At 61.4% G+C, this 19,748-nt stretch overlaps 1 protein-coding gene and 1 long non-coding RNA gene across 2 annotated transcripts in view; one reads left to right on the top strand and one right to left on the bottom strand.

Annotated features, from left to right (window-relative positions):
• LOC121102509 overlaps positions 1-2,430 on the bottom strand; it is a 3,113-nt gene extending 683 nt beyond the window's left edge. The window contains exons 1-2 of the long non-coding RNA XR_005834574.1: positions 2,296-2,430; positions 1,066-1,221 (exon numbers count right to left, since the gene is read on the bottom strand). This is a non-coding gene — a long non-coding RNA (uncharacterized LOC121102509). The remainder of the gene's footprint in view (positions 1-1,065; positions 1,222-2,295) is intronic.
• On the top strand, positions 258-9,120 carry CILP2 (cartilage intermediate layer protein 2). The gene is made up of 8 exons (XM_040628947.1): positions 258-321; positions 1,323-1,421; positions 2,396-2,668; positions 3,312-3,467; positions 4,524-4,802; positions 5,520-5,628; positions 5,825-5,982; positions 6,226-9,120. The coding sequence occupies exons 1-8, from the start codon at positions 258-260 to the stop codon at positions 8,559-8,561; spliced, it is 3,474 nt and encodes a 1,157-aa protein (XP_040484881.1). The 3' UTR covers positions 8,562-9,120.
• Positions 9,121-19,748: the final 10,628 nt, after the last annotated feature.

Genomic DNA, 19,748 nt, shown 5'->3' with positions numbered 1-19,748 from the left:
CGGGGGGGGGGGACGCAGGCCAGCCTGAGGGCGGAGGCACAGCCGGACGCACCGAAGGGGGCGACCCGGAGAGGTTGCTAGCGCACCGAAGTCACCCAGGCCAGGAGCTTCGCTCCGACGGGGCGTGGCCTGGACGGGGCGTGGCCTGCGGGCACCTCCCGCCCCCACCCTCAGCCCCAGCTGCCGCCAGACCCGCGGGAGTCAGATCCGCGCGCGCCGCGGAGCCCAGACCCTCCCTCGGACGCCCGGACTCGGCCATGGCGTCACTGTCGCCACTACTCTGCCTCTTGGTCGCCGCCGCGCACCTGGCGGGGGCTCGAGGTGAGGCGCCCCCTGACCCCAGCCCAGGCCCCTAGGCGCCCTGGCAGCCGGCCTGGCTTGCAGCCCCTCCGGGAGAGAGCACCGAGGGATCCGCTCGCATCCGCAGGCCTGGGTCCCCCTTCGTCAGCCCGGGAGTGGAGTGAGGGGGCGTCGGGGAGATGGGTCCTTGGGACCAACAACGGGGTGGGGGGGACGGAGGAAACCTCTCTGTTCTCTTCCCTCCTCAAAGAGAAGTAGGGGCACTTGGAGTATGGATATGAACCTTAGGCTCCTCTGGGTCCCGGGGACTACAGGAGGCCTGGCCTGTCTCAGCCCTAGCGTTTGGATGCTGAAGCACCTGGTCCTGGCCCAGGAATAAGGGGTCAGAGCCGTCCCCTCTCACATAACTCTTCTCACACATGCCATCCCTCTCTGGAAAACTCAGTGGAGAGGGCACTGGATCTACTTCTCAGATGAGGAGACTGAGACACAGGGAAGGGACTTGTCAGAGTCGCAGTCTAGCCTGGCTATCTTAGATAACTCGAGGTCAGAGAAGCCAGACTAGATTCCAAAGACTTCCCAGTGGCAGCTTGGGCCCCAAGTGAAGGGATGGAAGGTGCACTGAGGGAGGGACTTCCAGCCAGCAAATGGATGAAGGGGAATGCAGCTCAACCGAGGGCAGAGGCACAGCCAACTGAGCTCATGGCCACCGAGCACATTTGGGGAGAACCGGGTCAGGGGAGCAGAGCAGACACATAGACTTACCCAGCCCATGGCATCTGGGCCAGGGGAGACGGAGGGATGGGGCTGCAGGAGGTTGGAGGTAGGGGTCACAGGGAGGCTTCCTGGAAGGGGTAGGGGGAGGTCCTGCATTCCTTAGCCAGAGCTAGGTTCTAGCTTCTAGAGCCTCAATTTTCTTCCCTGTGAAATGGGGATGATAATGACAGCACGTCGCACAGAAGCAGCTCACAGAAGTCCCCATCAGCCTGCTTCCTTCCCCCCACTCCTCATTCCTTCCATAGTCACCACCTCCCCTGAGGAGCCCACAGCAACTGCCTGGAGCTTTGAAGGTCCATCACTGCGCCCTGGACAGCCCTCACCAGCCCTGGAGGACTGGGAAGGTGAGTCATCCTGGGTCCAAGTCCTAGCTCTGCTGTGGATTCACTGTGTGAGCTCTGGCTGGTGTGGTCATGTGAGGAGGGGACACAAGGGGTAGAAGGGCCCAGAACCATCCTGGTCCCCGGACATTGAGGCCTCTGGCATAGGTGTCCCAAGAGGTCTAAATTTTAGGGGCAGAGGGGTGAGAGTCCAGGCTGTTTGTCAAGGAGGAAACCAATGTAGTGTGTGTAGGGGGTGCTTCCTTCCCCCTACTGGAAGCACCATGTAGGCTGCTTTCAGTAGATTCCAGACCTCTGGTTCTGGAAGCTAGGTCTCTAGTTTCCTAGCTGGGAAAGTCACTCTCGAGTCAGAAAAGGAGTGAGCACCCCCTTGGGGGGCGGTGATGATGGAAGCAGAATCTGACCTCTGGAAGGCCAGACCCTCCCCACCTGTGGCTTCTGTGGAACAGAGGTAGCCTGGTGGGTTCAGCCAGGCAGTGAGCAAGGCCAGCTGGCTCTACCTGGAGCGGCCAGGCGACAGAAAGCCGCAGCAAGGGCTGGTCTCAGACCCCACTCCTCCTGCTGCCCTTGTATCTCTTCACACCTCAGGGGTTTTGAATTCTGAGGTGGGGGGCAGGTTCAATTCTAAGGTTGGGGACTGGTGAGACAGTGGCAAGATGTCAGCGTGGCAAAATGTCAGCTTGCACCCATGGGCAAGCTCAAGATTTGGGCAGCATAACTGGGACTGGTGCTAGGGGAGGCCAACCTCCCGTGATCCCTTTATAGCTCCTTCTGCCCGAGAGGAACCTGGATCTGGGCGGGGTCATGGGCGGGCTGGGTTAGCCCGTGCTCACTGGGGGTGGGGTGACCGTTTTAGAAAGCAGGGTAAGGCCCTTACCTCGGAGATGGGGGTGGGCAGGCAGCTTCCCGGGCCCCTGCATGCACTGATGGGGCCCGACAGGCTGCGACCCGGGTCCCAGCGCGTGCGGTGCCCGCAGAGGCCAGCGAGTGGACGTCCTGGTTCAACGTGGACCACCCCGGCGGCGATGGAGACTTTGAGAGCCTGGCTGCCATCCGCTTCTATTACGGACCAGCGCGCGTGTGCCCGCGGCCGCTGGCGCTAGAGGCGCGCACCACGGACTGGGCCCTGCCGTCCACTGTAGGCGAGCGCGTGCACTTGAACCCCACGCGAGGTTTCTGGTGCCTCAACCGCGAGCAGCCCCGCGGCCGCCGCTGCTCCAACTACCATGTGCGCTTCCGCTGCCCGCTCGGTGAGGGCGGGGCCTGTGTTGGGATGGGCGGGGCTAGGGAGGGGGCGGGCTCGAGAGCCGTCACGCTGAGGAGAGAGTGGGGATTGGCCGGGATGGTTCATAGGTGGGTGGAGCCTGAATGGGTGGTACTGGAGGAGGGGGCAAGGCTGTGTGGATGTGGGCGTGGTTAGAAAGAGGCGGGGTCCTTTTGCAGAGCCCCAGGAGCCGGCAGGATAAGACAGGGGCGGGGCTTTGGAAAGGAGGGGCTGCCAATAGGGGCCCAGGTAGGGAACAGGAAGGAGCCCCCGGGAGCTCATCTCCCTCCCGCTGCCCTCATTTGCTCATCTGTCACAGCTCCGTTCTGTGGGGGCGTGTTTTGACCCCAAATATGTGAATGACGCAGGGAGAACAGCAAGCCTAACTTTGGGGAGCTTATCTGGGATTGGGGGAAGAGGGGCGGTACCTCAACTGCGCCTTCGACAGGTGCGCCTGGGGGACAACCGATGGGGGCAGTGGGCAGGGCTTTTGTCTGGGGGATACCCACCCTCGGGTGAACTTGGCGGGGGGCGTCCTGCAGTCCCACATTGTTACCAGATTTCCAAGGAGGCGCAGTCCCTGGGGTGGGCGGCCGCCTCACCTTCCCCCCTCTCCACCCTTACCGCAGAGGCCACGTGGGGCGCGTGGGGCCCGTGGGGTCCCTGTTCAGGGAGCTGCGGGCCAGGCCGTCGCTTGCGCCGCCGCCGCTGCCCAAGCCCGGCGGGGGATGCATGTCCGGGGCGTCCCCTGGAGGCTCAAAAGTGTGTACGCCCAACATGTCCAGGTAGGAGGGATGGGGCCTGGAGGAAAGTGCTGAGTTAGAGGCGGGCCTGGATGTGGAGGGAGGCGCCCTGTTGCGAGGGGTACCTAGACGGGAGAGGCAGGTTGAGATGGAGCCTGATGGGGCGGGGCTTGAAGGGAAGAGGCGGGTCCTGGAGAGCCAGAACTTGGATCACATGGGGGACCGGCCCTTCTTTCCCTTCTGGGCCCCCCGAGGAGCGCTGGTGAATGTGTACATCTGGATCGGTGGACGCCTTGAGGTCGCATCCAGGCGTGTGCAAATCCAAGTGGGCATTACCTTGGGTGCGCTGCCGAGTGTGTGTATATCCTGGTGGACGTGGACACACACACAAGCTGGCTCACGCACTCGTGGTGCACACGCGTGGCATTCACAGCCGCCGCCCGTCCCCCACGCCCACGCGGACACGCGCTCACACCCTGGCAGACACCATGCCCAAGCCCTCCCAGGGCCAGACACCAGGCCAGCCAGGACGCGACTGGAAATTCCGATCCGCCTGGGCTCCACAAACACGGTCTGGAGACTGCGCCCACAGAGCCCATGGCAGGGTGGGGGAGCACGGTGGCCAATGGGGTAGTGGGGTCCCCACCCTACCCCGCCTGGCTCTGCCCTCCTGACGCCTCTGCCCTGAAGTTTCCAGCGGAATTTTCCATTTTATGGAGAAACCGCGGGATTGGGAGGGGAGGGAGATGTTCTGAGCCCAAGACCCAATGCCTAGCAGGGCCCCCAGCCCCTGCTGGGCATTTTTTCCTCTGCTGGAAGGAGCCTCTCTGTCCTGTGAGAGTCACTTCTCCTGCCCCCTCCTCCAGGGCATTTCCGCCATCCCTTTGGATCCCAGGTCCCTCCCCCTGCCCCAGTTCTGACTGCTCAACCACGTATCCCCACTCACATTAGGGGCTGTTCCAAGCAGGGCCATGCTGAGGCCTCTGAGGGGCACAAAGGGGAATGTCTAGGCATCTTTGCTGAGTGATTGAGTGGAAGGCCTTCCCCAGGAGGGGACGAAGAGGCTCCCCTGTCCCTCTGCCTCCCTGTGTCCTCCAGGGTGCAGCTCCAAGACCTGCAGGTGCCCTGACCACATCCTTCTGGGCTCGGTGGTCACCCCATCTGGGCGTCCACTGCCAGGAGCCAGGGTCTCCCTGAGAGACTGGTCTGGCGCTGTGGCCATCACTGATGCCCATGGAACCTTCCGGATGCCTGGAGTCTGTGCCAGTAGCCGGGCCAACGTCAGTGCCCAAATGGATGGCTTCTCTGCAGGCCTGGGCCAGGCCCAGGCCAATGGCTCCATCTCTGCTGTGGTCACTGTTGTCCTTAATAAGTTGGGTAAGTGCCTCGTGGCAAGGAGGATGAGGGGGCTGAGAAACTAAGAAGGAAATTCTGGATGACGCCAGGTACTTTGGAGGATGTGATGCAGCATGAGGTCACTGGGGAAGAAATAAGATGTGACTTGGACATTGGAGAAGGCATACCACTAAATATGGTGTCATTGGGGGAATGAATAAAACGTGAGACATTGGAGAAGGTGCAAGGTGAGACAGGGACCTGCAGAGGGAAGCATTAAGATGGGGCACCATCTTGGGGCACTTGGGGGGCTCAGCCAGTTAAGTGAGTCTTGATTTTGGCTTGGGTCATGAGGTTGAGACCCGAGTTGGGCTCCACAGGGAGCATGGAGCCTGCTTAAGATTCTCTTTCTCCTTCTGCCCCTCCCTGCTCACACACTCTCTTTCTCCTTAAAAAAAGGGGGGGGGCACTCTCTTGGGGCACCTGGCTAGCTCAGTTGGTAGAGCATGTGATTCTTGATCTCAGGGTCATGAGTTCAAGCCCCACACTGGGCATGGAACTTACTTACAATTAAAAAAAAAAAAAGATGAGGCACCATTTTGAGCAGCCATGGGATGAAATTGAATGTGGAGGTCATCAGAAGAGGCAAAGGTGAAATAGGGCATCCCTGGAAGGGGAAGGATGGGGCCCTGCCATGAGGAAGGGTAGTTGGGAGAAGCTGGGATGGATCGTTACCCCCTTTGCCACCTTTGCCCCCAGAGAAGCCCTACCTGGTGAAGCACCCTGAGTCCCAAGTGCGAGAGGCTGGACAGAACGTAACCTTCTGCTGCAAAGCTTCAGGCACCCCCATGCCCAAGAAATACTCCTGGTGAGTGCCCTGCCCCCTGTGCAAGGGCCTTGCACCCAGGTTTGTGGTTTGACTGGATTTCCCATGAGAATGTGGTGCCTCAGAGACTGGGAGGAAGGTGCTCTGCAACCTTCCTGGGCTGAGTGTGGGGCCGGGGGCAGGTGCAGCCCCCTCCCTATGCTAAGGGCCTCCATGGTGTTGCCCACCTGCCACCCAGGTTCCACAACGGGACCCTGCTGGACAGGCGAGAACACAGGTACGGGGCCCATCTGGAGCTGCGGGGGCTGCGGCCAGACCAGGCAGGCACCTACCACTGCAAAGCATGGAATGACGCAGGCACTGTGCGCTCGGGCACCGCCCGCCTCACGGTGCTTGGTGAGTACCCTCGGCCCCTCAACCTTGAGCATGCCCTGAAACTGAACTGAGACCTAACACCAGCCAAAACTCAACCCCAAATGGAGCCCCAACTTTAGACTGCTCTCTTTTCTTGCTGAGTGGGATCCCAGGCCCCCCACTGAGCCCCTGGGTTGAGCCCCTGACCCCAATCCAGGCCCCCAAACTTGGACTCAAATGGAGCCCTCCCTCTTCCTCTGATCTGATTGATTTCTTGCTCTGCAGCCCCAGGCCAGCCAGCCTGCAATCCCCAGCCCCGAGAGCACCTGATCAAGCTCCCAGAGGACTGTGGTCAGCCTGGCAGCGGCCCCACCTACTTGGATGTGGGCCTCTGCCCCGACACCCTCTGCCCCAGCCCTGCAGACTCCAGCCCCCGGTGTGGGGATGCCGGCTCCCGCTGCTGCTCTGTTCGCCGCCTGGAGAGCAGGGAGATCCACTGTTCCAACTACGTCCTCCCGGTCAAGGTGGTGGCTGAGTGTGGCTGCCAGAAGTGTCTGCCCCCTCGGGGACTGGTACGGGGACGTGTGCTGGCTTCCGACTCAGGGGAACCCCTGAGCTTCGCCCAGATCCTGCTAGGCCAGGAGCCCATTGGATTCACCTCCTACCAGGGTGACTTCACCATCGAGGTGCCGCCCTCCGCCCAGCGGCTGGTGGTAACTTTCGTGGACCCCAGTGGGGAGTTCGTGGACACTGTCAGCGTCCTGCCTTTTGACCCTCGAGGGGGCGGCGTGTACCACGACGTCAAGGCCATGCGGAAGAAAGCCCCTGTCATCTTAGATGCCAGCGAGAGCAACACGATCCCTCTTGGGGAGCTGGAAGACGAGGCCCCATTGGGCGAGCTGGTCCTCCCAGCGGGAACCTTCCGCAGAGCTGATGGCGAGCCCTACACCGGGCCTGTGGAGGCCCGGGTGACATTCGTGGACCCCCGAGATCTCACCTCGGCGGCCGCCGCCCCCAGTGACCTGCGCTTTGTGGACAGTGACGGCGAGCTGGCCCCGCTGCGCACCTATGGCATGTTCTCGGTGGACCTCCGCGCCGCTGGCTCCGCGGAGCAGCTGCAGACCGGGCCCGTGGCGGTGCGCGTGAACGCCGGCCAGATCCGCATGGCGGGCCACGTGGAGGCCCTGAAGCTGTGGTCGCTGAACCCTGACACAGGCTTGTGGGAGGAGGAGAGCGGCTTCCAGCGGGAGGGGGCGGCAGCCCCTCGGGTCCGCCGGGAGGAGCGGGTCTTCCTGGTGGGCAACGTGGAGATCCGGGAGCGGCGTCTGTTCAACTTGGACGTCCCCGAGCGCCGCCGCTGCTTCGTGAAGGTGCGCGCCTACGCCAACGACAAGTTCACCCCCAGCGAGCAGGTGGAAGGTGTGGTGGTCACGCTGGTCAACCTGGAGCCCGCCCCCGGCTTCTCGGCCAACCCGCGTGCCTGGGGCCGCTTCGACAGCGCGGTCACCGGCCCCAACGGCGCCTGCCTCCCCGCCTTCTGCGACGCGGACCGGCCCGACGCCTACACGGCCCTGGTCACCGCCACCCTGGGCGGGGAGGAGCTGGAGCCCGCCCCCTCCCGGCCCCGCCCGCTCGCGGCCACCGTGGGCGTGGCCCAGCCCTACCTGGACAGGCTGGGTTACCGGCGCACCGACCACGACGACCCCGCGCTCAAACGCAACGGCTTCCGCATCAACCTGGCGAAACCCAGGCCGGGCGACGCCGCCGAGGCCAACGGCCCGGTGTACCCGTGGCGCAGCCTGCGGGAATGCCAGGACGCCCCGGTGACCGCCAGCCACTTCCGCTTCGCGCGTGTGGAGGCCGACAAATACGAGTACAACGTGGTCCCGTTCCGCGAGGGCGCACCGGCCTCCTGGACCGGAGACCTTCTGGCCTGGTGGCCCAACCCCCAGGAGTTCCGGGCCTGCTTCCTCAAAGTGCAGATCCAGGGCCCCCAGGAGTACATGGTCCGCGCGCACAACGCTGGGGGCAGCCACCCGCGCACCCGGGGCCAGCTCTACGGGCTCCGGGATGCCCGCAGCGTCCGAGACCCCGAGCGCCCCAGCATGTCCGCCGCCTGCGTGGAGTTCAAGTGCAGCGGGATGCTCTTCGACCAGCGTCAGGTGGACAGGACGCTGGTGACCATCATGCCCCAGGGCAGCTGCCGCCGTGTGGCGGTCAACGGGCTCCTGCGGGATTACTTGGCCCGGCACCCCCCATCCGCCCCGGCTGACGACCCTGCAGCCTTCAGCATGCTGGCACCACTGGACCCTCTGGGTCACAACTATGGTGTCTACACAGTCACCGACCAGAGCCCGAGACTGGCCAAGGAGATCGCCATCGGCCGCTGCTTTGATGGCTCCTCTGATGGCTTCTCTCGGGAGATGAAGGCCGACGCTGGCACAGCTGTCACCTTCCAATGTCGGGAGCCACAAGCTGGCCGGCCTAGCCTCTTCCAGAGGCTGCTGGAGTCCCCGGCAACAGCGCTTGGGGACATCCGCAGGGAGATGGGCGAGGCGGCCCGGGCACAGGCTCAAGCCACAGGTCCACTCCGTACCCGCCGGGGCAGGGCCCGGCAGTGACCTGGGCTCGCAGCCTCACTCCTCTGCCTTGCCCTGGACTCCTCTGTACCTGGGAAGCCTCAGCCCCCTTCCCCAGATGCTCCCTTCCCCAGGTTTCTGGGGCCCCCTCTCCCTCCCCTGCCCAGAATTCAGAGTCAAGACCTAGGTGTGTCGGACTGTGGAAACGCCAGGCAGGGGACAGTTGCTGTGTGACACCGAATGGAGTTCTACCTGATGGAAGGAGCCAGCATCCTGGGAGACCATCGGGCATTCGACCGAGGCCTGGGGGGATTCGCTCCCAGCATGCACGCTGGCTCTCATTTTATGTGCGTTTTGACCCTGATTTCAGATATTCCGCCCCTGGAGATTTCCGACCTCCCGCCTGAAGTGGCCTGTGCGTGTTGCTGGGCTGGGACCCCAGTAAGGGTCCTCGGCCCCAAGCTTTGTTCTAGGGGTTATTTATTGAAATGAAGCTCATGGGGCTGGTCAAGGGGGAAAGATGGGGGGTGGTCTTGGCTCAGTGAACGTCGGGCAGGGGTTTCTTGTTTCCCCGGGACTGAGGGGCACAATTCTCACAGATTTGGTGCTTGGAGACCCCCCCGCCAAGGGGGGTTGGGGCAGGGAATCAATTAAAGATGCTTCGTTTCCGACTCACGGTGTCAGTTTTGGGGAGTGAAGGTGGAGGCGGGGGCTCCTGGACCCAGACCTTGGCAGGCAGACCCCGGGGCACGGGCGTGCGAGCCGCTCAGAGGTCTCGGCAAGGTCCCAGATGTGCCTCAGGCCGGCCTGTGGGTCCTGGCTGAGCCGTGCAGGAGTGTGTCCGTGACACGTGTGGGCAGCCCGAGCCTGTGCGGCCCCGACCGCTGAACACGGTAGCAGCTGCCGCCCTGGCCTCCGAGCCCGAGCCCGGCTGAGGCCGGCGGCGCCCATCTGGCCCCGTGCCCGAGGGCGGCAGCGGGCAGGGAGGGGGCCCTGGCAGGGGCACAGGCCCCAGGCGGCAGGAGCGGAGGCTGCTCTGGACTTCCTCAGCCAGGGCCACGCTGCCCTGCCCTCGGCCCCTCCCGGCTGAGGCCCGGCCCACCTTGGCCACATGGTCACCAGGCTGCCCAAGGCCACGGCCCTGGGCCCTCTACCTCAGCAGGACTCAGTCTGGAGGCAGCAGAACGTCACTTGCTGGCACTGTGTGTGCGCTGCTCCGTGTGTGCGAGCCCTCCTGGTGCCCCATGGCGCAGGCACTTTCCAGACAGAGAAACTGAGCCCCCAAAAGGAGAGACGAAGGGCTGCCCGCGCTGTGGGGTGAATCCTGGCAGGAGCAGGGCTCCCTGGACGGCCCAGCAGCCCCCCTCCGGCACATGCATGAGACTCCCTTGGTCCCAGGAGACCTGGGGTGCGGGGCATTGTGCCTCATTCATCGCCCCAGGGATGGGGTGACAGCAGGGAGTGGGGGTGCGGGGCATTCACTTAACCCAGGGCATGCTCGGGCCCTCTGCACACCAACCCACCCACTTCCCCTGCCGGCACCTGCCTGTCTGGTCACCCACTTGCTGCCCCCACCCCTCCCATCCACCCCACCAACTACCCGTCCAACATTTGGAGGTGTCAGCTCTGTGCCAGCATCCAGAGCCTGGAGAGTGCCTGCTTTGGTGGGCAGATGGGCTCCCACACTGACCCCAATACACCTGTGGGGGCAGCACTCGGCCCACACGGTCCTCTGGCTCTTGTCCATCTAGAGAACTCTCGGTCTGACAACTGCCAACCTCTCCAGTGCTCATGCCTTTGCTCAGGCCAGTCCCTCCGTGGGAACAACCTTCCCCTGGGGGTGGACTTGGGGGCCTAGAGGGTGGCTGAGAGTCTAACAAACCCATGGGCCTCGGCCCCATGCTCTGAGGGTGGGCCTCAGGACCCTGCTGGAGTCGAGGTTTGGAAGGGCCTCGTTGCCGACACCCCAGCCTCTCCCCGGATAGGCTAAAATGGATAAGGGTTCAGAGATGCCGTGAGGCCCCTGGGGAGCCAGGGGGCATGTGCCTTTACCCAGAACTTACTGTGTCTACACCCCTAGCTGACAGGGAGGGCCCGGCTCAGAGGGGCCGGTCCTTGCCCAAGGTAACCTGGGCTCTGGGCTTACCTGCCCCAAAGCCCTGCTTCAGGCTGCCCGGTGGGGTCCTGGGGACCAGCAAGAGCTAGGGGGCCTCCCCCTGCAGCCGGCGGGTGAAGCTGGCTTCCAGGCTGAGAGAGATGAGGTGTCAGTCTCCACGGCCAAATACCTTTCATTGAGAGAGTGTTGGGGCTGTGGCTGCTGCCAGGCCAGGGGCAGCTGGGTTTGGGGCGGGCAGCTGGCCTCCCTTCCCCTGGGCTGGGCAGGGGCAGATGGGCATCCTCTTGAAGCCCCCTCCCCAGACGCCACGGCTGGGCCAGGAGGACGAGGGGCTCCCGGCGGAAGTGGATCAGGGAGGGCATTCCAGGTGGAGGGCACAGCCAGAGCGAGTGCTTGGCACAGGGCAGGGACGGCAGCCTCAGCTCCTCCCACCCCTGCAGACACTTTGTAAGAGGCAGCACTTAATTCCGATTTCCAGATGAGGAAACTGAGTCTCCAAGACGAAGAGGACGTCAGCCTGAGCTGACAGCCCCGTGCCGCTTGCTGCTGCCTTGTGACCCCATTCGAGCAGAGCCAGGAGTCCAGCACCCTCTCTCCTGGAACGTTGGCCATCTGCCTCCTGGTAAATCCATTGCTCTCCCCCAAAACAGGGGCTGCCAGACCACACCCCCTCAGCCTGGGGAGAGTGGGGGGGGCATGAGGCTCTCCCCCTCCCCAGAGACCCTGGCTCCAGCCACCCCTGGGGTCAGCTCAGGGCACTAGGAGGCCCTCATTCCCGCCCACGGCATTTTAGACTTTTATAATTTTAGAACCAGGGGTTCTTAAAATTCCTAGCACTGTGAGTGGGAGAAAAATCTTGGAACAATGCTTAAAACAAGAGTCTTAAAACCACAGAATCCAGGAAGAGGAAGAGAATCATGAGCACACATTAAGCACTGACTGGATGCAAGCCCACTCTGCCGCCCCAAGGCCTGACTCACTCTGAGGGTATTTAATGTGCATTTAATGTCTTGGGGTTCAAAATAGGCTTGTGGGGAGGGTAATTTTCACACACACAACCCCCATTTCACAGCTGAAGGGACTTGCCCACAGCCACAAAGCAAACAGGGACACTGTGGGTTGGGGGGAATGGGCAGTGTTTCCCAGAGAAGGGGACGTAGGTGCTGGGTCTTGAAGGATGTGTAGGAGTTCGCCCAGAGGCAAGGCAGGAAGGGCGTTCCAGGCAGCTAGAAATGTGTCTGTGAAGGCAGGAGGAGGGACATGGAGAGCAGAAGCAGAAGGGAAGCGTGCAGGGAGATGAACGGAGCCTTGAACGCTGAGTGAGAAGCCTGAGCTACTCTGGCAGGTGATGGGGAGCCACGGAAGGTGCTGGAGTGGAGGAAGTTTACACAATTTCTCATAACAAAGACTCCTCTGGAGCCCATGCGGGATTCAGCTTGTTGGAAAGTGTTTCTTTTATGGAACTGTGGTCTGCCTCTTCCCACGTGGCAGCCCTTGTGGGGTCCAAACCCTGCAGGCTGGCGCCCCCTCCCCTCCGGCTGCCTCCTGTCCTGGCTGAACATTGCTGGCTCCTCTGAGGAGGCCTCGTGGACCTGGCGCGGCCACCCACCACTTCCCCGGCCCCGTCTGTCTCTCTCATCAGCCCTCAGAGTTGGGTACGTCCCAGTCTCAGACCCCAAAGACTGGAGCCAGCCTGGCGGGGAGACCTGGCTTCAGTCAGGGCGGGGGCGGGGGGGATGGTGGAAACGGAGGCAGAGAGAGAGCAGCCCAGGTGAACGCGGCCGTCCTGCTGCTTGAGCCCACGGCGGAGGGGGGGGCGTCCTAGGCAGGCAGGAGGGAGGAGACCCCAGGCAGAAGGGGAGCCACAGACACCAACAGTCTGGCTCGTATGCAAGGAAACAGAGGCTGCCCTCCCCAGGGTCACAGCCGCCGCACCGTGGAGCCAGCCTCCCACATCATCTGTTCCCAGGTCACACTGTCCTCGTCACACCCTGTCCCTGTCCTCCCCAGACACACCCTCCCACACCACCAGGGACATCTTCTTGTCACCCGTTTGGGTGATGCTGTCACTCTCGATTACAGCCTTGCGTGCGGTCACCAGCGCATGTGCCGGAGACCCCAGCCAGGCATGGCGCTGTCCCACCCCCGACCGCTAGTGCCCCTCTGACATGCACGCCCACGACCCAGGGTCACGTGACAGTGCATGTGGCCGTGTAGCACCAACAGCCCCACCGTGTCCCCGCGTCCCCCTGCACTCGGGGGTGCTCTGACCCCCAGACACCTGGACCGCCCGAGGCAGGGCCGACTGTAAACCCTCACAATTGCCCACAGTTCAGTCCCCCCAAGCACCCTGGGCCGCAGCCGGGCACCCGCGGCTCCTCCTGCTCTTTTGCAGCCCTGGGGTGGGCGTGGACCGGGGACTGGGAGCCGGGGGGCTTCAGGGTCCCAGCTGCTTTTCCTGGGAAGTCCTGAATCCCTTCCTGCTGACTCAGCCCCGGGGGCTGGCGGGTCGAGCGCTGCCAAACCTCAGGTATGTCCTCGAAGGCTGCCTGGCGGGGCCTCCATCAAGGCGTGGAAGGGGGGCTCCCACTCAGGATTCAGCCCTTCCCCGGGGCCCCAGCCTCCCCTCTTGCTCCAGAAGAAGCTTGAACTTTCACGGTGGGGCTCACGGCACAGTGCCCACGTGGTGGAGGCCGAGGCTGGCGGCTCATACCTCCAGTTCTTTCCGGTTGAACGTCGGTGGAGCAGCGAGCTTCCAGCCAAGCCGGGCTCCCTCATAAACGGGCCCTGCTCAGCCCACTCCCCCTGCCTCGTAAAGACGCTTATGTCCCAGGTGGTCTGGGGGCAGCTGGCCTGGCTGCTTATCCTGGGGCCCAGTACAGGGACGTAGACACAGACGCACACGCGCACACACACACACACACACACACACACACACACACACAGGGCTGTGCACACGTGCTCCCATGTGATGTCCACGTGTAGACCTGTGGATACGCACAGGCTCCCTCATGCATAGACTCAGCCCCTGGACTGGCCTCACAGAGCCCCATTGCGGAGTGAGGCTAAGCCAGGTACAGATGTCCCAGCCTGTGGGGTCAGGTGTGGACCAGCAGGAGGGCCAGGGGCTGGGAAAACCAAGAGGAGGGCCCAGAGAAGGTTTTCTGGGGTAGAGAAAGCGGTTGATATGGGCTTTGACGGGTGAATAGGAGTTTGCCAATCCCAAATCAGATGTCCAAAGTTCTTGAATGCTGTTTTAGAGTTTACTTTTTGTCCGTGAGGATTTTAAGCAGGGGAATGACACAGTCAGACAAACCCCAGTTCACCACCTCTTCCTGAGGTTCCAGCCCACAACCTCGGGGAGCTCTTCAGTCGGGGAGGGCGGGGAGGCAGAGTCAAATCCAACCAGGAGGGATAGAAGAGACCTCAGGCTTGTGAAGTACCTGCTGTTGGCTTGAACCCCGTTAACAAGCCTCAAAGGTTTCCATTATTAGCCCCATTTTAAAGCTCAGGAAATGAAGGTTGAGAGAGAGAAGTACTTCACCCAGGGTTCTACAGGGAGGCGGACATACACAACCCGGCCTCCTACCTGAAACTGGCCGCTGACCTGGTCCCAAGCTAACTCTGAAGTTTGAAGAACAGTGCAGTGGGGCTCAATGGAGCCAGTTTTGCCGGAGGTCATGTGTTTGCACACAAGCGCTCCCTGGGATCCTTCAGTAGGCTTGTCCCCCATACCTTGTCATTTGGTGGCTGAGAGCCTTTAACAGGGGCTTTCAGGCAGAACAGGTCCAACTAGAGGCCCGAGGGTGCTTCTCCTCCCTTCTGGGAGGCCTGGGCCCCTGGCCTTGGCCCCCGCCTGCTGTCTGGCCCAGCCGAACACAAACACTTGGAAATGGCCGACCCAACGGAATCTAGGTTGTGGTCAGGCTGTGGCTGAAGAAGCCACTGGAAAAACACGCAGTCCACGGGGCCAGGCCCAGCTTACGTTTCACCAAGCAGGAGTGGCCTGCCCGGCGCCCAGAGCCGAGGAATGTTCATTTTCTAGCTCTTTGGAACCTGTCGTCTGAGCAATCCAGCTGCTGGCTGGTGCCACCCTCTGTCTCGTGTCATCAGGCTGTGACCTGCCTCCAAGGGGGTCCTGGAAGAGTCAGGCCTCTTGGGTTGACCTCCTGGTCCAGCTGCTGCTGGAGACCCCTTGTCAGCTTGCATGACCCTGACGATGGCGAGTTCACCCCTTTATGGCTATTGTGCCCGGCAGCCAAGAGCCTATAACTGGGCAGATTTCTCACAGGAAGAGGGGAGGCCAGGCAGCCTGAGCACCCTGCACCTACACCCCTCTGGGGGTCCAACCCCTTCTGGGCCTCTGGATGACCCCCAGGCTCTTTGGGTTCAGTGTATCCCAAGGGGACCCGAGTGTCTCTCCCCAAAATGTGCTCCTTACCCTGTGCCCTGTTTCTGTGCTAACTGCTTATCCACCTGTCCCAAGCCACACGGGCTGGGCAGAAGGCCCCACACATCCATTGAGCGCCTACTGGATGCTAAAGCACTTTACTTACATCTCTTCACTGACTCCTCCCAGTGAGGCTGTTCCTGTTATTGCCCCACTTTACAGATGGGGAAGCTGAGGCTCAGACAATTAACTTGGTGTCCTCTGCGGTCACAGGGGCAGATACTGGAAATGGAAGCCTGTTTCCTACTGGCACCAAGATAGGGGCCTGGGCAACCTTGTCTTTTGGGCTGGGGCATCCCCTGGAGGCCAAAGGGGGAGCTGGGGGGCCTGAGTGTGTCCAGCTTTCCAGAGGCTCCAGTCACTCAGCTGCTCATACACCCTCCATGACTCCCATGGTCCCTCTCAGTGGGGTTGGGGGCTCTGGGTGAACCCTTACGGAGTTACCATAGAGACCCCTGAACACAAAACCTGGCCTCTTGGGTCAGCCCTAGGCTCTGTCCCCAGTCAACCTCACAGACTCAGTTTCCCTCAGTTGAAGAGCTGTTGGCCCAACAACCAAGGGTCTCTGCTTCTTCAGGTCTTAGTGAACGCAAGCTGGCTTTCAGTAGGTGCTCACTAACTGCATTATCACCCTCAGTAACGTGCAGGAGAGGGGCAGGGATTTGAGCTGGGGTGTCCCAGGCAGCCCCGGCTCCCCTCCCTCAGCTACTGCAACCCCCAGAGCTTGGCAGTGATGTTGAGTGGGGGGAAGTTAAAACTCCCCAAAGCACCTAAATCAGGGCCTCGATTTCCCCACCAGTGTCTGAGGGCCTCCAGACTTCCTCTGGGGCTCTGGTGCGAGGGTCTTGAAACACCTCCTGGAGTGTTAGGGGCACAGAAGTCTTTACTAGGGTTTGGGTATGGGCCTTCATCAGGCTCTGGACTTGCCATCTTGAAACTGCATGTGGGGACCCTGAAACTGCCACTGCCCACCTAACTTGGGTCTGGACATCCCTCTGCAACCTGGACGTGGGGAGCCCTCTAAATCTTCCCATGGACTGGCCTAGGGAATCTGGAAATTTCAGCGAGGGCTTGGGCATGGGGATCCTCCAAATTCCCATGTGGGGGGCCTCCAACTCCCTAATTCAAAGATCACACCCTTAGTGGCCCTGGGGAGGTTGTGGCCATTCTTGGAGGTGACTGGGGTGCAGGGAGGGATGGAGGGAAACCTGAAAGAGGGTTGGACCGGGGCCCCTCTGACCCCAGGGCCTGGGGAGGGGTTCCAGGGCCCAGGGCAGCAGCCACCAGAGCCCGTCTCTGGCCCTCCCCTCTGTCCCAGATAACCCCTAAGGTTTTCTTGGAGGTGGAGAAGGCCTGGGGCCAGGAGCAGCACGGCGAGGGGCGGAACTTCAAGGCGAGAAGGGGGCGGGGCCAGGATCTGGGGGCGGGCCCAACACCCCAGATGGAAGATGAACCCAGGACTGCGGGCAGGGGCCAGAGTCAGGGTCAGGAATGGGGAGACACCAACCAAGGTCCCTGAGAGGGGGTGGGTCATCGAGGGGCGTGGGGTCTAGATGGACAGAGACCAAGTGCCCGCCGGGTCAGCTGACTCTGCTCTGGTCCAGGAGAGATCAAGGAATTAAACCAGAAGCTGCAGAAAACTTCGACCCAGGACCAACGTGAGGTGAGTGAAGTCGGAGAACTCCCCCCCACACAGACCCCAGCTCTCCTCATCTCGCAGCCCTCGCAGGACTTCCCCATCGACCGGGGAGGCATAAGGTCGAGAGGGGCAGTCTTGTCTCTATGGACACACAGTTCACTCACTGTGTGATTTCAGAACAATTGGGGGGGGGACCCCCGCAACTGCTGGAATTGCCCCATCTCTACCCCAGAAGAGCATGACGTGCAAGGCAGGACAACGCCCCCAACATCTCAGCTGCCCCTCGCTAGGCTGAAGTCCCAGGACGCTGGCTCCCCTGGGGAGGAGTCAGTAGGGAGTCAGGGACTCTGAGCGGTCAGGCCTGGGAAGAAGGGCTGAGGGAGTGGGCTGGGAGCAGAAGAAAGAGTCTCGGAGCGGTAGAGCAGGTAGCCAGGCGCTCAGTGCAAAGGCCCTGCGGTGGGAAGGCATTATGGGAGGGGTAGTGAGGAGGTTGGCGAATGGAGAGATAACGTCAAAAACGGACCTTGTTGGGCCTTGGGGGCAAGATGGAGCGGGAACTGGATTCTGAGAGGGAAGGGAAACCCGGCCAGGTAAGTAAATAGGCCTGGATCCGATTCCCGTTGTAAGATCGCCCTCTGGCGGCCGCAGGGAGAACGGGCAGAGAGGTGGAAGGAGTCCACCCTCAAATTTGTTCTGGTGCTCACAGCCAGGCCGATCTCGGTCAGACCAGCGGCCTCCTGTGTGCCTTTCTCAGTGTCCCAGTCAGTGAAATGGGGACAAGATATCCCAGACCTTTGAGAGCGCCCCCTACGTGGACATCGTCCTCAGTGCTTTGCACTGATGTGCTCACAGGAGTCCTACTGAGCCCTACTTCCTATTCCCGCTTCACAGAGACGAATTGCAAGAAGAGACAAGTTGAGTAATAATAGCAGTTATGGTGACGAATGAGGTCCCATTCCTTGCTCTGAGCCCGGCCCTTTACGTGGATCCGCCCTTGGACACCACAGCCTTGGGAGAGGCCTGTCTCCAGGCCCCCAGCTCTGTGCTCTCTGCAGGGTCTGGGGGCCACTGTGACCCCTGGTGGTCGGTGGCGGGACACAGCGGCTGGTCCTCTGAGACCCCCACCCTCATCTCCTCTCTGTGCTGTGGCCTCCATTTCCCTCTCCTGACGGGTCCCCTCTCAGGTGAAACCCCTGATCATGCACGCAGCACCAAGCCCCCGGGGTGCTGGGATGCTAATGAGCAGGACTGGCTGAGAAGAGTGCTCAGAGTTTCAAGGGCTCCAAGTCCTATCCTTACATCAGCCTCTTTGGAATTTCTTAAATGCAAACTGCCAAAGGGTATAAGGAGAAACAAGAGACTGCCTTCCGTGCCAACCCCCAGCTCCCTGGTTCCCTCCCTAGAGGCCGCGGTGTGACCTGTGTCTCCTTCCAGAGATACTTGGATTAAAGTCTCCTCCCACCCCATTTCAAAAACGTACAGAAATTGTCACTCTCCCTACTCTTCACACTAATGCATCATGGAGGAAAAGTCACTTCTGCCTTTTTAACAGTTTTATAGTATTCCACTACAAGGCTGGAGAACCCTTGATTTAAACAGTCTCCAATTGACAGACAGTTGTTTCCAATATTTTGCAGTTACAAAAAATGGGGCGAGAAGTGCGCTCATTTTGCGTTTCTCATACACATGTATTTGTGTCCTTGCAGACATATATCTGTAGAGAATTCTTAGAAGAGATATTGATGAGGCAAAAGGTGTGTGCATTTTTAATATTCATAGATTCTAGAAAATTGCCCTCTTGAGCGGCTGCATGGATGAGCAATCCCAGGAGTACTGCCTTCGGGATCACAGGGCTGGCTCCGCCGGTATCTAACTGGGGCCACAGGGGCGCGGGTCACAAAGTCTACGAGTCCCAGCGTCCCCATCTGTCGCTTGGAGGCGCCATCAGCACCCATTCCGCTTCCGGGGCCAGCTCAGGGGTGCCGAGTGACTCCTCTGCACTCTTGTAAGATTTATACTCAATTATTGTTGTGCGGCCACATTTTAGGCTGTTTTTAAAAAAGATTAAATTAAGAGAGCACGAGCGGGAGGGGCAGAGGGAGAGGGTGAGAGAAACTCAAGCCGCCTATGCGCTGAGCAGGGAGCCTGATTCGAGGTTTGATCTCAGGACCCTGAGATCAAGACCTGAGCTGAGAACACGAGTCGGGGGGCTCAACCAGCTGCGCCACTCCGGCGCCCCCTCGCGTTTTTTAATAGTGCAATAGAAAATGTTAATACAGTGAGACTTTATGTGCAGAATTTGAGCTAAGGTATTCCTTGAAATTAAAAATCCCCCAAAAGACCCAGCTCCAGGCCTGTGGCCCGGAGAAGCACGGTCCGAATTCGCGCCATGGCCACGAGAGGGCGCGCGTGAGCGGAGGGGAGCCGTGGCAGGGCTCTTGCGCCCCCTGGGCCGCGCCAGTCGCCGCCTCTCTATTTCTTGGCGGGGAATCTCCTCCGCACCGCATTGTGCTCGGTCTCTGATTCCCTCTTGAAGCAGCGGGCGCTCCCATCGCCCCACTGAGCCCACGCTGCGCCGCCTGGCCGCCACTGCCCCATGCTAATGGAGCGCCTGCGTCTGAAGGCTAGCCTTCTGTCCTCCATGACATCCTCTCCTGCCCGGACTTCCACGTTTCTCTCTCCCGAACACAACTAACACAAACCGCTGACAGACACCCCAGCCCTGACGGTGCAGAGCTGAGCCACCTTCTCTCCGTGGCATCCTATCTAGTCTCCCTGTGGCTCAGGCCACCCCACTCCCACTCAAGGGCGAGTCAGGTACGACCCCGCCCGGCCCTGCGTGCATTTGCCCACCCACCGCCCGGGTGATCGCAGGACCCGCTGACCACCACCCCTTCAGTCGGCTCTCTGCTCAGCAGCTGGGAGGCCTGTGAAGACCTGAGCCCGCTCGGCGCTCACTGTCCCGTCTGGTCCCTCCCACCTGTGTGGGCGCCGCCCAGCACCCCCCCCCCCCCCCCCCCCCCC

This window comes from Ursus maritimus, unplaced genomic scaffold (assembly GCF_017311325.1).
Source record: "Ursus maritimus isolate PB19 unplaced genomic scaffold, ASM1731132v1 scaffold_14, whole genome shotgun sequence".
Lineage (NCBI taxonomy): Eukaryota > Metazoa > Chordata > Mammalia > Carnivora > Ursidae > Ursus > Ursus maritimus.
Note: the sequence above shows the minus strand (reverse complement) of the source record. Positions and strands in the feature narration are given on the sequence as shown.